Below are 18287 nucleotides of genomic sequence, written 5' to 3'. Positions count from 1 at the left end.
AATATTTTTTAAACATTTTTACCTAATGACTCGCAGCAAGCAGGGTGTGTAACCACGCATATCGTTTAGTAACTGTCGACAAGTTACTATGACTAAGGAATGGGCACTATGGAACTATAAGGAAAGGGCTGGACCCCACTCACCCCCTGAGTATATATCAATGCCCTCTAGTGGGATGAACAGAAACAAGTCAGTATTTCTTGCTTGTCCTTTACAGCAAAGCCACATTGGGCTGTCTGGTGTGTTCACCGCGGGGAATCGAACCCCAGATTGTAGTGTTGTAAATCCACAGACTGTCCCACCGGAGAACAACAAGTCAGTAATATATTGTTTGAAAGAAAGCTAGAAATTCATATCCACAAATGAATCAGAGACAGTTTTGGAGAAAAGTGAAATATATCTATCAACTCCGACTTACACAAAACAATAACGTTACGAATAGACTTTTAACAGAAAGCACTTCCTGTACTGAAACAGAAAGGCCAGTTCAGTTTCTTCTTTCGGAATGACACTGAGTCCCTCGTCAAGGTTACAAGCTGTTTTTTTAAACCTTCTGATGGAAGGCCCTTCTCTGTCAGTTTGAAAGCTGGGAACAAAATTAACCCTTTTGTTGCTCTACATGGAAAGTGCGCGTGTACTGTAAGACCAACCTGTACACCTCGCTACACTCAACTTTAAGTTTCTCAAATTTCAGGCGATAAATATTACGACTACAACTTGCTATAACAAACCAGAAAACAACTCGTTCGTGCTGTCATTTGTAACAGTGTTCATTTAGTCTGACAAAAAAAGCCTTTCGTTCTACAGAAAGATTACTATTAATAAATTTTGAGATAGCATAAACTGTTCCTTTTCTTTCGATGTAAAACTAAAACCAAAACCAGAGAAAATAGACCAACAGACAATGTTTCAAGACAGATACTGTTGAAGTAATGCACGACTATGTCGCATCCTATCAACAAATGGATTAAAAGATTTATAATCCTACCTCTCCAGCAAATATATTGACGTTAATTTCGTGAGATTTCTAGGATAAGCTTGGTTCTTTTAGTGGAAAGTGTAGTCGGAAGGATCACACACATAATCATGTTAGAAACATTACCACGTGTGTTATGCAGCAGGTAATAATAACCTATGTATGGTCTTTGTCTTGAATATTTTATCTCACGAGGTTATTTGCTTTATTAACTTTTTACTATAAAATATCGTCCCATCAAGGTTTAGTATGTCTGTTTTCCTGTAAAACGATGGTTAAATATTATCGATTATGGTTATACCTTGATCTTTCATTATTTTCAATCTTTGAATATCCATAAATGTATTAAATTAATTTTAGGACAAACTAATGTGTGTGTGTTTGAATATAAATAACGTATATCAGGCCTAAACAACACGAAAACCACATAGAAGACGCTGCATAAATGTTATAATGTGGAAAATAAAATGAACCCTGGTTGTAAAAGTGGCTTAATGTAGGACACCCACATTGAATTGGGGATACACCTTCTACCAGTCTTAATCTACATGTGCTAGACTAACATGTTGAACAAATAAGAACAACAAACAAACTAAACCATAAAAAAAAAGCGAGACCGAGATGTGGATGCTCAAGCCCACAACGTCCCACATCTATATTACCCTTCATTGCTGCAGACAGTTGTTGGAAGGTTACAGCTCTCCAAGAGTTGGCGGTGGGTAGTGATGACTAGCTGCCTTCCCTCTAGTCTGTCACTGCTAAATTAGTGACAGCTAGCGCACATAGCCCTCGTGTATCTCTGCGCGAAATTCAATAACAAACAACCCTTACTTCTATCGACTGTAATAGTCATCAAAAACCTCTTGTTCGAGCAACCACATAGAAATCTAAGAGAAACCGTTTGAAAATACTATGCCTGCTGTTTTGATTTGTGTGACTGTTTATTACAAAGCTGTTAAGACTATCTGCCGCCGTCTCTAATTATATAAACTACGAATCAAACGGAGCCAAACATCAGACCGGCCGTACCCACCACCAACTGTAAGGCCACTCTTACCAGTGAATGGTGAGATATGTTGTCATATTATAACATCAATACGGCTGAAAGGCCGAATATTTTCGGCCCAATATACTTAGATCCCACGAGTAAACTGAATAGACAGTCCTAACGACCAGGTCACACCTACCACTTTACTGTGACTTATCAGTTTGGTATTTCAGATATAGTTTCAAAATATTTGAAAATTTATTACATAACTAGTCGACGCGATTTCGCCATAATTTAAATGTCAAACACAGATCACATATTTAAACAGTGACTTGTGGGTCTTAATAACCGGTTTCTTCAGGTCAGTCCATGTTATTTATACCTTTAACGTTGTTTTAATAACCGGTTTCTCCAGATTATTCCATGTCATTTTATACCTTCAACGTTGTTTTAATAACCGGTTTCTTCAGGTCAGTCCATGTTATTTATACCTTTAACGTTGTTTTAATAACTGGTTTCTCCAGATTAATCCATGTCATTTTATACCTTCAACGTTGTTTTAATAACAGTTTTCTCCAGTTTAATCCACGTCATTTATACCTTTAACGTTGTTTTAATAACCGGTTTCTCCAGGTTAATCCATATCATTTATACCTTCAACGTTGTTTCAATAACCGGTTTCTCCAGATTAATCCACGTCATTTGTAAGTTATTTCCCTTCCTGTGTCATTAGTCTAAAACTTTAATTAACGAATCTTCTGAAACGTTTAATTTCTTGCTACATTTTCCAAACACAGAACAACATTTTTATTGTATTGTTTGAACATACGTGAACAACGAAGGAACCTGTGAACTGTAAATTAGTTTTTAACAACTGTGTATTTTATTATGTTTATACCTTCTCTTAGAAGGATCAAGTTTCATTATACTCTTGAGTTTTCCAACAACTCACAGCCGAGTGCGACAAGCGAGTAGAGATGTTGACGGTCTGTTGAGATGACGCTCAGCGAGAAGCGACCAAGAAACCACCCTCTAGAGTTTAGAGACGTGCGCAAGTTTGTTTGTTTTTATTACAGTCAAATTCCGTTATTCGGTGTGATTGTAGGTGGTATTGACTAGCCGGCTTCCCTCTAGTCTTACACAAAACCCACCAAACAAATAACATTAAATTAGAGACCTGAAACTCGCACGTCATGATAAAAAACTACCATTCTCGAGTTCAATTAGATTTTGTTTAGAAACTCGTGCAGCTAACAGATAAGCTAGGACTATTTACTGTCCATTATATTCAAGTGGGTCTTTAGAAACCGAACTTTACGCATGGGGTTTCTAATAATTTCACCAATGATTTGGTATATATGAAATTAAAATTCATTCATATTACAGAGAGTGGACAAAATAAGTGTCCCCCTTGAAAACGTTGTTATATCTTTTATTAGTTAACAGAAAAATGTGTGAAACTATGTTTTTAGAAAGCACGCGACGAGATCCATTCAAACATGATCTCAAATCATAATTTTAACACTGGCTTTTGTACCTAAACTTTTCATAATTTTAGTTCTATTTTTTCATAACAAGTGCTGTAGTTTGTTTTTTTGGAATTTCGCACAAAGCTACTCGAGGGCTATCTGTGCTAGCCGTCCCTAATTTAGCAGTGTAAGACTAGAGGGAAGGCAGCTAGTCATCACCACCCACCGCCAACTTTTGGGCTACTCTTTTACCAACGAAAAGTGGGATTGACCGTCACATTATAACGCCCCCACGGCTGGGAGGGCGAGCATGTTTAGCGCGACGCGGGCGCGAACCCGCGACCCTGGGATTACGAGTCGCGCGCCTTACGCGTTTGGCCATGCCGGGCCGTGCTGTAGTTTCTCAGATCGTATTCTAATTAAGCTACTAAATGATTCAACAAGTTTCTCTGCAACTGTAGAGTCGTTGAAAGATTATCTTAGAAATAAGACTTGATGTCATTGAATGGCCAAGCCAACCACCTGATATTAACTCAACTCATAAATTTTCAACCGGATTAAACAGATTAATGAAAGATCACAAGCCGAAAAAAACATTTTTGAAGTACTTGAAGAAGGATGGCAAACACTCGGGAATATCTGGACAAACTCACTGAATGCACGAGACGTTGATGCAAAGCAGTACTGAAATCAAAGAGAATGCCGACTAAATATTAACTTGTGAGACTGGTTTGTATTATTTTAAGTTTCATTTTGACGTTTGATCTGTCGATTTCGGAGTTGAGTCCCACCCCCCAAACGTGTTCGTCCTTTCCGCCGTGGGGACATCAGAAAGTCCCTGTCAATCCCACTATTAGTTGATAGAGTAATCCGGAAAGTGGAAGTGTTGTGTAGCTGCTTTCCTTATAGTTTGATACTTGGAAATTAGAAAAGGCTAGCGCTCGTGCGTTTTAGTCGAATGTCCTAAGTACCAAACCTAATAAAACTTATTTTATAATACGACAATCTACAAGCGTTATCGTTAAACACTATACATTGTAATTTTATAAGTTATATAAATTATAACTAGTGTCCTAGTTTTTATACTACTATACCAAACACAGTTTTCTTAGGCCGAACTTTTCAACATCTAGATATTCGATGGCGTCTATAAAAACATTATATTACGAAGGTACTTATATGAATGGAGGTCGATATACATACACGAGATAAGGTACGTCATGAAGTTTACATATTTCATGTATTTTAATCTTTAACGTAGATCAGGTGACGCTCGTTGTAAATGTGTGTTCGAAATGCCTCTTGTAATTTTAAATGTAATATTCAGAAATAAAATAGTTAAATTATTTTAGCTATTGAACAATCAATATAACTAGCTCACTACTCACTAAAGTTTGTTGGCCACCACATTAAGTAGATAACACACATCAGTTACATACGTTACTTTATAATTAAGTAATAATCCTAGATGGCTATGTTCATTTGAAGACTGAACTCTGTTTCCACGCAATGCAAACCATGAACCCTCTATGTCATGGAGATTACATCTGCTTAACCTATAACGTGACAGTTATAGATCCGTGGACGCAGACATATTGCTAAGATGACAGACATTGACTCTCTAGATCACATCTACCAAGATGGCGGCCTCGTATGGCCATTGTCATTTTGAATAAGATCACTGAAGTTAGCATAACCATTTCGGACAAGATGGCACTGAATGAAGTCATCCTACATGGCACCACGTCCATACAGTTGTCATTTTGAATAAGATCACTGAAGTTAGCATAACCATTTCGGACAAGATGGCACTGAATGAAGTCATCCTACATGGCACCACGACCATACAGTTGTCATTTTGAATAAGATCACTGAAGTTAGCATAACCATTTCGGACAAGATGGCACTGAATGAAGTCATCCTACATGGCACCACGACCATACAGTTGTCATTTTGAATAAGATCACTGAAGTTAGCATAACCATTTCGGACAAGATGGCACTGAATGAAGTCATCCTACATGGCACCACGTCCATACAGTTGTCATTTTGAATAAGATCACTGTTGTCATTTTGAATAAGATCACTGAAGTTAGCATAACCATTTCGGACAAGATGGCACTGAATGAAGTCATCCTACATGGCACCACGACCATACAGTTGTCATTTTGAATAAGATCACTGAAGTTAGCATAACCATTTCGGACAAGATGGCACTGAATGAAGTCATCCTACATGGCACCACGACCATACAGTTGTCATTTTGAATAAGATCACTGAAGTTAGCATAACCATTTCGGACAAGATGGCACTGAATGAAGTCATCCTACATGGCACCACGTCCATACAGTTGTCATTTTGAATAAGATCACTGAAGTTAACCATTTCGACAAGACATTGAATGAACATGGCACACACATACAGTTGTCATTTTGAATGAAGATCATGAAGAACCATTGACAAGATGGCACCGAAGTCCTATGGCACCACTACAGTCGTGGCGATGTATTTATCGAGGTTTTGTTCCAATTCATTCGCTTTGAATAACAGAAATACCTCTCCAAGACAAGTACACTTTCCGTGAACATCTTTGATAACGTAACTCATGTTCTTAGTTACCATCTAGCCTTCATATTAATAATCCACACAGATATTTTATATTATTTTACAAAAGAAGTTAATAAATTATTCTATGACACTACCAGTCATCATAGACTTTCGAGACTATTGCAGACCTTCGACGATGGTTGCTTAAAAGGTATCGGAAACACTATTTCTTTCTTAGACATTAATGAGCTGATACAAATGTCATCCTTATAACAACTCTTATTGCATAGTACACAAAGTTTTAACCATTGTCCCAGTCGATCGAATATGGCAGCCTCCACTGTACCCAGCCACACCAGATGGCATCACACGGCACAGCCATTGTGTCACATCGTAATGGTTCCAAGATGGAAACTTTCTATTCACGCAACTATCTTCTATGACACAAATATCACGTGACTTCAAGTACATCTACTGTCCGTCCGTCCGACACCTTTCACAACATGCCATCTCGCACCACCATGTCAGTCCATCGCTCTTTGGTAGAGTCACATAGCTTTTGTCTCAAGGGTCACTTTAACTCTTGGTAATGGTGCGCATGAGCAGTTCTTATTGATGCACAAGCAAGTCGTAACTCACATCATTAACCCACAACTCAGTGCACATACTAGTAGTTGAAAAGTGGCTTAAAAAGAACACAGTGACCCAGAGCAACTATTAATGACTGAAAGAACACAGTAGTTTACAGGTGACCCAGAGCTACTACTAGTAACTTAAAAGTGACTTAAGGAGCACTTTATGAGAACAACAGTTTATAGGCGATTCAGAGCAAGTGGTTGAAACTTGAGGATTTTATAAAACACTAAAACGATTGCACTTTAATTCACGTGACGGTTTACATGTAACCAATTTCACTTGGTGTTGGTGTTATGACCGTTATGACTCATTAGTTATTCTTATATTTGTGTACCAGTTACAGTATCTGATAAAATAAACTAGTCGGATGTTTACGTGCCTATTGTAAATTACACTATGTAACACAAATTTTGTTTCTGGATAATATGTGTTATTTCTTAATTTCTTATGTTGTAAAAGCACAGAAAATGGTCATTATTCCCTTCAAACGTTTTTTTTTGCAGTGGTCGCAGGTAAAATGAGGTCCCCAGGGTTTGTCTTGATCTCCGACAGGAATGCCGAAATATGCCTTGTAGACTTCACACATTTTAGCAGATGCTGTCACAGAGTACTTTTTTCACTCTTATATTCATACAATTGGCCACATACATAGCAGAATGCATCTGGAGAATGCTTGCAGCTTCTTGATGCCATATCTAATAAAAAATCAGATAGGTTTTGTGTTCACTTAGGCAGCTAGAACTAAACTGAATTGGTGAGTGGTGAGGCCTTGTATATATATTACCATGGAAAGTTCTAGAAACATTCTCTATTAGCTACTCAGCACTGAATCTGACTAGCATATTCTGGAAAATAAGTAAATCTGAAGATTTTATTACACAGGTCACAAAAGCAAAGTTTGAAGGAAAAAAAATAGGTCTTTTTTCCCATTTATTTTAGACATGAGCGATTGAGAAATAACAATTTCTGTCCAGGAACAAAAAAAATAAAACTTTTGTTGCATAGTGTAAACTCACTAACTTGTTTGGTTTGTTTCGAATTTTGGCGCAAAGCTACACGAGGGCTATCTGCACTAACCATCTCTAATTTAGCAGTGTAAGACTAGAGGGAAGGCAGCTAGTCATCACCACCCACCGTTAACTCTTGGCTACTCTTTACCAACGAATAGTGGGATTGACTGTCACATTATAACGCCCACACGGCTGGGAGGGCGAGCATGTTTAGCGCGACCTGGCGCGAACCCGCGACCCTCAGATTACGAAGCGCACGCCTTAACGCGCTAGGCCATGCCGGGCCTAAATTATGTGTTCCCCAGTGGCACAGAAGCACGAGTTCTTGCGAACACATCGCTAGGTTGAGTTTTCACAATGGCGCTAAATATTTCGGAACTTTTAGGTGAGTTAGTGCTGATATGTAGTGCTAGTCTTGCTGTTAAGTAGGTTGTTCTGTTGATGATTGTCTGTCCTGGCCAACCTGCGGCCCGCGAGCATGCGATGTGCGGCCCGCAGATCACTTCCAATGATGACATCCTAATATAACTCAAATAATCAAAATAAAAAATATGCACTGTATATAACATGTACATGTAGGCTACTCACTGTGGTATGTGTGTGTGTGTGTGTTTACGCTTTCCTAGCCATTGCCTTGACCCATATGCAATGAACTTAACTTTGACTCGATACCGCGTCGACAATAGTGACGATATCTCTCCAACGTTTCTACCGAGTCGCCAACAGCAACGAGCTTTCCTCCGATCACGTTCATTCTGGTTTCACCGCCCATTGCGCCCGCTCCTGCGTGTATTCGCCATGACTCATCTTCTCTCCATTGTTTCCTCTAAGACGCTGATTAGCTGTTCGAGTTCGTGACGCACTATTGTTGTGACCTACTTCTCACTTCTCCCCGTTTGTCGGCTACGGCTGTCGCGAATCTCGTGTTCCGAAGGGCTTGAATTAGGTGAGGTGGTAGTCATAGGAACAATATACAGTGAACGCTAAGGCGTGTCGCTTGAAAATTTGTTATTTGTAAAGACCCCATTAAGATGAACACGCCGCTGCTAAAGAAAGCCCGCACTGTTTCAGACGAGAATCGCCGTTTCAACACCGAGTGGGAATTAGATTTTTCTTCATAGAAAAGAAGGAAGATGTTGTTGTCTTCTGTGCAATAAAATCATAACTGTGATGAAGCGATCTAACTTAGAACGCCACTATCGTTCGCTTCACTCCTCAAGCCTGGATAAATACAAGGAACATGCACGTGAGGCCAAACTCGAACCCTGAAAAGGAACTATCGAACTCAAACAAACATATTCACAAGAATTGTAAACGAATCACGGATGTAACTCTGACGTCCTACAAGCTTAGTCATCTGTTGGCAAGTCGCATGAGACCGTACACCGATGGTGAGATCCTGAAACAAGGCATTCTTCTATTCACTGAAAACTGCTGCCCGACTTCAACTCAAAAGGCAACGAAACTGCAGCTGAGCAACGACACAGTGACCAGACGGGAGTGCATTTCAAACGACCTACGAGAACAATTGATGAGTGAATCAAAGAATTTCGTTTGCTATTCGATTGCCCTTGACGGTACGAAAGACATTGCCAACATCGAGCAGCTCGCTTTTTCATTCGCGGAGTTAAGCCTGATTTTACCATCACCGAAGAACTTCTTTCTATTCGCTCTCTTCATGGTTCGACTAGGTGCTGAGATCTTCCAACAGATGATGACTGTCCTCAAGGATGCGGAGCTTGATCCAGCGAAGTTAGTCGGCGTAGCAACCGATGGTGCTCCTTCTATGCTTGGCCTCGGTGAGGGGCTGCAAGGTCACATTACAAGATGGCGTCAGGCCGAGGAACTGAAACCTGTTGTATGGCACCACTGTATCGTTCACCAAGAAAACGTAGTTGCAAAATCGCTGAAATTTAAGCATGTTACGGACATAGTTTTCGACCGTGAACTGGATCCGTGCGAATGCGCTTAATCATCGCCAGTTTAAGCAGTTTCTTGTTGATATCAACGCAGACTACGGCGACGTCATCATTTTCACGGCAGTGCGCTGGCTGAGCCGATCGTCTGTCATAAAAAGATTCCATGCTTTACTCCCAGAAATACGGACTTTCCTCCAGGAAAAAGGTGAGGATGTTCCTCAGCTCAACGACAATCAGTGGCTTCAAGATCTCGCTTTTGTTGACATAACAGGTCACTTGGCGCATCTTAACCTGCAACTTCAAGGAAAGGATAAAATGTCACGAGTTGTTTGCCACTTTACTGCATTTACATCGAAGTTAGAGCTGTGGATATCTCAGCTTCAGCGCGGCAGTACTCTTCATTTTCCGACTTTGGCTGAATTTAGTGCTTCGTCGTTTTCATATACAGAAGTACTTGTGGATCTCAAGGTTGAATTCGATCATCGCTTCAAGGATTTCAAGACATCAATAGAGGAACTGCATTTTTTCTTCGCACCTTTCAATGCAACCCGAGTGATGCACCCGCACAATACCAGCTAGAGCTGATTGACCTGCAGGCAGATATTTCGCTCAAGACTGCCTTCCATGGAAATTCTCTCATCGATTTTGGCGACGCATGCCTCAAAAAACTTTTCCTCAGCCTTGAAAATGCTTACCGTCAGGCGCATATTCGATCAACATATACTTGCGAGATGGTTTTCTCGAAATTAATTCGCATAAAATCGAAATTCCGCAGTCGTCTTACTGACAGTCACATGACCCAGCTCCTTCAAGTCGCTTCAACAACAATGACTCCTCGTTTTGATTCCTTGGTGGACTCGCAGAAACAATTCCAACAGTCACATTGACTAATTCACAAAGACTTGCAGGTTCATGGTTGGGTGTTTAAATTTTATTTTGGTTTGAATAGCTTGAGTGTGCTGATATGACTTGGAATATTTTTGTATATATTTTCAATAAATCCATTGTCTGTCTGGTCATACTGACATTTTACTTATTTACACCTCTTAAAATAATTATTACTTATAATTTGTATCGGTATACAACTTAATAACATACTAACGTGGACCAAAGTGAAACGATATTCAGCGTTTTTCTTTGGCTTCCTCCGCACAAGAAATAATTATAACATACGTTGCAATGCAACTAAAAGTGTAATAGGAGGTAACCACTCTAATAATCGAACCATTCAATAAGATGTAAAAGGACGGCATCAATTTATCAGAGAATTTACTATAATTTAGTGACTTGCGGCCCGCGAGTCCAGATCGGGTCATCATGTGGCCCGCCAAAAAAAAAAGGTTGAGAACCACTGGTCTGGTCAGTAGAGATCACTATGCCTGACTCTTAAGTTGTCTGATCTGGTCAGTTAACCCGCATAAGGTGAGAATAAAAAAAAGCCCAAACCTCGGATGCATATAGACTACTTTCAATATCAACGAATTGTTTATTAAATTACTTTCCAGCTTTTATTTAATACTTTATTGGCATATCAATCTGTGTATAGTCGCCTTTCTTTAAGCATTACAGACCAGGTTTAGAGCTCAGGTATACTCGAAATTAATTGACTGACCGACTAGAAAGAATCATCTGTTGCCACAAGGAATTTGACCAATCATTAAACGGAATAACAGGTGTGACTATTATTTTTCTAATGCCCCAAAGCTGAAAGTGATGAACATGTTCAGTGACATAACGTTTGATAGACTGGATCGTTGGTCAGCAGTTAACCGCTAGACTTCTAAGTACTACAGTTAAACTAATATATTAAACCTTAATTTATTGATATCGGAAAAATAAAACGTTATGTAACACATGAGGTTTCTGAGTAATGTTATAACGTGATGACGAAGAAGTATATCCCACTATTTTACTTGCATTAAGTTCTGGTGTTAGTCTGGGATTGACGTCCTTAAGAGGAGTTTGCTATTGTTGTAAGCTATATTTTTTCAAGTTTTAATTTAAAAAACTAGCAGGAGGGTGAATGATGTTAAGATCAAGTAAATTCATAAATATAGTCCCAGAAAGTTTTCAATGATTTCAAGAACCTAATAACTTCGTTTAATATCCGGACATCGGAAGATTAGCTGGAAACACAAGTAAGTAGTTAGTTCAGGAAACAAGTATATAAATAATTGATCGATAAAATACTCGCTAAGTAAAGCTGTTTACAAAAAACTTAGTGTTTCTGTAGGTTTATCAGTGCAATAAAAGTACTGTTGTTGTTTTTTTGAATTTCGCGCAAAGCTACTGAGGGCTATCTGCGCTAGCCGTCCCTAATTTAGCAGTGTAAGACTAGAGGGAAGGCAACTAGTCGTCACCACCAACTCTTGGGCTACTCAGCAACGAATAGTAGGATTGACTGTCACACGGCTGAAAGGGCGAGCATGTTTGGTGCGACCGATTCGAACCCGCGACCTTGCGATTACGAGTCGAACGCCTTAACACGCTTTTATTAAACAAGGAAAATCTAAAACGATTTTAGGCCTTATACAGTAACAACGTTTAACAGAAATTAAGTTGAAAAGTTTGTTTGTGAAGTTAAATCTGCAAACTTCGTCAAAATTTAACGTAGCCAGTAACAAATGTTATTTAAAATTAAATTATTCGTTTGGGGTTAAGTGGACTAAACAACGCAACTATTTTCTCAAAATAATTTATAAAATCCCGGCCATTGATATAACACCTTATAAAACTACAAAAAACTTCAGGAGTTGGTGTTCTTTTCCTCGGGGTGTAGAAAATCATAGTCGAACTGATTTATTATTTTACTTCAAGTGGGTTTCGTCATCACGAATTGATTTAAGTGTTTAAATGTTACAAGCTTACTTTTAAGTATGAATTTGATCAGAAACTACTTTTGAGGAATATGAACGATAAAAGAAATAAATAAACAACAGTAAAAAACAAAACAAGTGGTCACCACATAAACCGCCATTACGCTCTTACGACTTGTCTGATGTCGGTCAGCATGTTGTTGATAACTTCTTATCTCAAGACTGTAAACGTTCACCTTATGATCTGAACTAACTTGGTGAATCCCAAGACCTTTAATGACAATCTATGAATAAAACGTTGCCTCTTTCATACACACATATATATATATATATGATTAGAGGTGTATATTTAGTTATGATGTTGACACATTTCAAACCATTTGTCATATTGAGGAAACTGCCCAGAGAATCGCTAGCTGTGTTTTCCACATTTTTGTTCAACATGAAAATCGGATATTCCGGAAGTTGGACTATTACTGTGGGGAAGCAGGAAGAGGCGTTTCTTTAACTGCCTCCTATGACCCTCAATTCGAAGATTTTATCACACCAGACGTCTTACTTTACAAACAGTTATAATTTTATAACATACATTCCTTTGCAGACTTAACTGCGTGGTTGTAATGGATTAAACACCGGATTAAATTCAAAAGAAAGAGTTGTTGTATAAGACGTTGGTAACTAAAACCAACAAAAATAATTTTGTTTAGTGTGTGTTGATGGGAATTTAAAGTTATCTCCTAATTAGAGATTAAAGAGACAGCAACAGTTAGATTAATTGGTTCTGACTTGATTTCACTGCGTATGATGAGCTATGAAATACATCTACTTAACAACATTTCAAACTTGGAAATAAGAAGTCGTAGAAAGTTTTATTCCTTTTAACTTTTCACAAACTTCACTCTGAAATCGGAAATCATGATAGATGTTTGTACACTTTTCGTTTTTGTGGTTTTAACATCTCCTGTTTATATCCAGGTAAGCTCATCTGAATTTATCTTCAATTTTTGTGTTATCTGTTTATTAATTTTAAACTTTTTAGTCTTATGAACGCATTACTGATCTATAGTTCAGGTGAAAAGCTTTCACTTATAACGTTTATGTATAAACACGTATTTACAGACATAAATTTAGATTTGTGTTTTTTAATGTGAAGCAGAATGTTTGATTAAATTAATTATAGCATACATATTTTTATTAAACAAAATTTTATATGATATACTGCTATTTAGCTATGACACGGCCCAGCATGGCCAAGCGTAAGGCGTGCGACTCGTAATCTGAGGGTCGCAAATTTGCATCGCCGTCGCGCCAAACATGCTCGCCCTTTCAGCCGTAAGGGCGTTATAATGTGACGGTTAATCCCACTATTCTTTGGTAAAAGAGTAGCCCAAGAGTTGGCGGTGGGTGGTGATGACTAGTTGTCTTCCCTCTAGTCTTACACTGTTAAATTAGGGACGGCTAGCACAGATAGCCCTCGAAAAGCTTTGTGCGAAATTCAAAAAACAAACATATAAACAGCTATGACATGATTTTATTAAGTGTAATACTGAAGTTAGATTACATTTATAGCAAAGCTATGAAGGACGTCTCCCTCCATAAATTTTAACTACTACCCAGAAAGAAAGCATCCATGCAAGTAACACGCTAGATCCTGCCTTCTATATTGCCACTATTATAAATGGGGGCTGTTTTACAGTATTACAAATATTCGAACCCGTTTCTCAAGTTCCGAAATCTGAAAATTAGAAGCTATTTGTTCACTAATTACCATTGCATTTAGTAGTTACCTATAAAGTAAGGAAGAATTTGTATAGGAAATTCACGTTATACATAAAGTAAAGAAAACAAACTCAGATATATTCATTAAGCATAACAAACATATAGAAAAAATTTGTCTTCAAAATTCAAAACCTAATGTTTTAAATTTTAAAAAAGAATAACTTGTCAAGAAAACTTGCTTAAGATACAATTTACAGGAAACTTAACTACCCCTCAACAAGCCTAACTCTAAATAGCCCGCTATTAACAAGGGTTTTAAACATTCATACAAGTTATGAGAACTGATTACGCCTCCCTGGTGTATCAACATTTGTGCGGACCATTTATGTCCCACTTATAACTACTACTTGAAAGTTATATACCATCTAAGTCCTTTTTTATCACTTTACAGTTATATTAATAGTTTTTGAATAATCAGGAATGATAACATAAAAATAAATAACCTTACGCAGGGGGGTGTCTTGGGGGTCTCTCCCCACGTAGAGGATGTTACCATCTTAATTACGTTTTTTTTGTTGGTTTTTTACTTGAAAAAATCACACCCGCGTACATGTTGTGGGTAACACATTGTTTATAATTTTTGTGAGTGAGAACACAGATGTAAATTCAAGTCAGGTGACTTTTTGTGGTTTGTTGTACGAGCAGTATTAATTCCACCTACTGCAGAATAATAACAGGTTTCTTACGTCTATATATAGGCAAACTCGATGCAAATGCATCAAAGACAAGGGGATTCATGCCCTAAAGGATGTCAGTGCCAACCGGCTTATCTTTCTCACACCTTGATGGCTAGATGGTTCAACAGAGAACAGAATTTACGAGCCACTCTTTGTGTACTTCAACAAGAAACCAACATTCAAAAGTTAATTGATCAAATTCCATCAGCAACAGAGATGCTTACGATACTTCAGGCACCAGATGCACCCAACGCTACTGTTACAGAATCCATGTTGTCTCGTTTATCAAAGCTGCGAGGCATTGATTTCCAAGGATCAGGACAAAACCCTTATAAGCTGAACCTAGGACCTTGTGCTTTTCGACAACTTCATGATCTTCAATATATTTCTTTGCAGAAGATAAATTTTGTAGGCAAAAAAGTGTTTGATGGGTTAAAGTCGGTAGAAGTGTTACAAATATCAGAGTGCGATATTGAAATTCTCTTGGAGACTTCTTGCTGAGCTTTCGTCTTTGCAGGAAATAGCTCATGCGAAACGGGATAACCTTTTTTAGAAGATTTTTCATTTTATGGGACCCCAGACTTAAAGAGATTGTCTTTGTCGCACAACAATATAGTGACCTTACAGGCTGAAGCTTTAGTGGGATTGTTGAAGTTGGAAGTTCTCGATCTCAGTAACAACAATCTGGACAGGATCTCTGGGTTTCATTCCCACCCTCCCACATTTGCAATGGCTCGAGCTAAAACATAATCCGATTGAAGTCATCTTTCCAAATTGTTTCCAGTTTCTAAATGGTACTTATCGTTTGAGCCTTGGTCACGCCGAAAAGTCCATTCATCTGCTAAAGTTCAGTTTTCGAGGTCTAGAAAATTTAATATATCTTCATATTCCGAACGTTAACAACGACATTTTATTAGAACACATGTTTTATGGGCTAATTCTTTGACACACTTGACCTTAGAGGGTAGAATTACCGCGATTGGCGACCGTGCTTTCATTGGTGCACACCGGAGGTTGAAAGACTTAGCCACAAGTGCAAGTTAACAAGGGTTGCAAGGTGCATTCCATGGACTTAATCTATTAATATCTTTGGATTTATCTTCCAACAAGTTAAGAGGTATTGCCAGAAATTCCTTTGAAAATCTAGAGCGACTACGTGAACTGATTCTAAATGACAACATGTTACACGTTCTGCCAAATGAACTCTTCCTTTTGCCACAACTAAGAAGTCTAAGACTCGACGCAAATTCATGGAACTGTACTTGTGAAATGGCCAGTTGGCGCGAGGATGTAACAACTCGTGTACGAAGAGTATTGTCCAATCTATGCCCACAAGGGAATCACAAATCAGACTGTATGGGGTTCGAGTCCACTTATGTTGTAGATCCCAGAGTGACACCTAGGTGTGATTACCCACCACAGGTTCGAGGAATAACTGTGTACGAGGTTATAAGACACCATCTTGACTGCTACAAATGAAACGAATGAATGTGTTATACTCGAACCAATGTATACTAAGAACCACATGTGTTATATTTTGTCAGTGTATCTTTAAAAAAATAATAAAATAATCAGAAAGGATCACTTTGAAAAACAAATCTATGGATGAGCTCTGATGTCTGGTTGTTAGTGTTCTTTAGAACGAACAACTTTCAGTTACAAGTTGTACATTTTAATGGAGTAGTTCATTCAAAAGCATATATATGTGTGTGTGTGTGTGTAAATAATGATAATAGGGAAATGGATGCTTGAAACTTAGAAACAGAGAAAGTAGATTTGTTGAACACTAAATTTTATATTAGAAAAAATACAATATGTTTTGTTTAAATTTTCTATTGCTGTGTGTAATATACATATATACATAAAGTACTATAATTGATTCTAATAAAGAGAAGTATGCAATTAAAAAAATTTGTTTTGTGTTTGATTATTTACTATAATTTTTTTCAAGATTATTGAATGTATAAATATAAAAAATATATATAAAGAAATAAAGAAAGAAGGCGCTTTTTCATCTTCGTTTTAGACTGAGTAGTTTTGATTCCATAACTTATCGAAAATTACTGACAGTTGATCTGAAAACAGGTGGTTTTAGCAATGTGTTTTGCAGGTAAAAAAGTCCTGAAGTCCACATGTCTTCATTATAGGACCGATCTTTGGTAATTAAGATTAATTGAGTGTTTGTGAGATTGTTAGAGAACCATGAAAAGCTTTTATATCACAGATTATCTTCTAGAAATATCTCAAGTCAGTATTTGATGTCTTGTGTAAATTTCTGAGTATGTTAATAAACAGACCCTTCGCTAGTACAGCGGTATGTCTCCGGATTTACAACACAAAAAATTAGGGGTTCGATTCCACTCGGTGGGTTCAGCAGATAGGCTGATGTGGTATTGCTCTAAGAAAACACACATGTTAACAGACGGTTAAAAAGAGTCAACTTGCCTAACATGGACAATTAAAAAAACATCAAGTTTTGGTACATGAAAGGCTTAAAAAATATAAAAGTTTATACAGATAATATCGTTTACGCCCTAGAATGCTTTATAAGAATGTTGTAGTACACACACAATTTAAAAAATACATTTTTGTATCACGCCGAAGATTAGTAAATACATATTTATTATATCCCACAATTTATAAAAACATGCATACTATTGTGTCTCAAGACTTACATAAACATATTCTTTGTGTTTCAAAACTTACAGGTACACCCTCTTTATGTCTCAAAACTTACAAAAATGTAGTCTTTGTGTCTCAAGACGTATAAAAAAAATATCCGTTGTGTCCCAGAAAAGTTTACAGAAATATTCTATTTGTGTCACACGGAAAGTTTACAGAAATATTCTACTTGTGACACATGGAAAGGTTCAGGAACACCCAGAGCTTCACTCTGCCTTGTTTTTACAATATATGAACCATATCCTAAGACCCTTTATGCTCAAATATTGACTCTACCGCCTAAGAGCTGATAACACTCCACCATAATAACCTGTTTGACACATAAAGGATTTACTGAATATAGTGGTCTGTAATCTCACCAGATGTCATACACGGTAACATTACTACAGATAATAAAGATGTCCTGGACTTTGTGTTTTATTGATTTTGTGATTTTATGACGCTTATTTCTACAACAAATACTCTCCTGTAATTTCAACTTAAAATTAACTTTCCAAAAGTGGCAAACGTTTAAAAAGGATGGTCTTTCTCCACCCATACAACCATAGTACGTTTTTTTATCGTTTCCTTTTGACACTAGTCACTATCGGCTGCCCACAAAGATATCTAATTTGTATAAAATAAAGACTTTTTTTATGAATGTTTCAGGGAATATCAAAGACTCTAGTGGTCTGTCTCTAATATATTTGTATTTACCAACTAAATCTTCCGAGTCTCTTATGATAAGTCTATTCAGAATCATACCAGTTCTACCATCAATAATTTCCCACAGTATGTAGCGTATATAAA

The 18287-nt window shown here is 37.6% G+C and overlaps 2 protein-coding genes across 2 annotated transcripts; both read left to right on the top strand.

Annotated features, from left to right (window-relative positions):
- The first annotated feature begins 8865 nt into the window (after positions 1-8865).
- LOC143235768 (general transcription factor II-I repeat domain-containing protein 2-like) lies at positions 8866-10123 on the top strand. Its single transcript, XM_076473970.1, has 2 exons — positions 8866-9496; positions 9639-10123. Exons 1-2 carry the CDS (start codon positions 8866-8868, stop codon positions 10121-10123), a joined length of 1116 nt encoding a protein of 371 aa, XP_076330085.1.
- A 2873-nt stretch (positions 10124-12996) lies between these two features.
- Positions 12997-15317, top strand: LOC143235767 (uncharacterized). The gene is made up of 2 exons (XM_076473969.1): positions 12997-13335; positions 14838-15317. Exons 1-2 carry the CDS (start codon positions 13276-13278, stop codon positions 15315-15317), a joined length of 540 nt encoding a protein of 179 aa, XP_076330084.1. The 5' UTR covers positions 12997-13275.
- Positions 15318-18287: the final 2970 nt, after the last annotated feature.

This window comes from Tachypleus tridentatus, chromosome 12 (assembly GCF_004210375.1).
Source record: "Tachypleus tridentatus isolate NWPU-2018 chromosome 12, ASM421037v1, whole genome shotgun sequence".
In the NCBI taxonomy this organism is placed as follows: domain Eukaryota; kingdom Metazoa; phylum Arthropoda; class Merostomata; order Xiphosura; family Limulidae; genus Tachypleus; species Tachypleus tridentatus.
The sequence above is the reverse complement of the archived record's forward strand: the minus strand, read 5'-3'. Positions and strand labels throughout refer to the sequence as shown.

Coding starts and splice junctions, on each gene's coding strand:
- LOC143235767 (XM_076473969.1), top strand. CDS start 13,276: ATGATAGATGTTTGTACACTTTTCGTTTTTGTGGTTTTAACATCTCCT. Junction 13,336..14,837: donor CATCTCCTGTTTATATCCAG/GTAAGCTCATCT, acceptor GTCTATATATAG/GCAAACTCGATGCAAATGCA.
- LOC143235768 (XM_076473970.1), top strand. CDS start 8,866: ATGCACGTGAGGCCAAACTCGAACCCTGAAAAGGAACTATCGAACTCA. Junction 9,497..9,638: donor ACCTGTTGTATGGCACCACT/GTATCGTTCACC, acceptor ATATCAACGCAG/ACTACGGCGACGTCATCATT.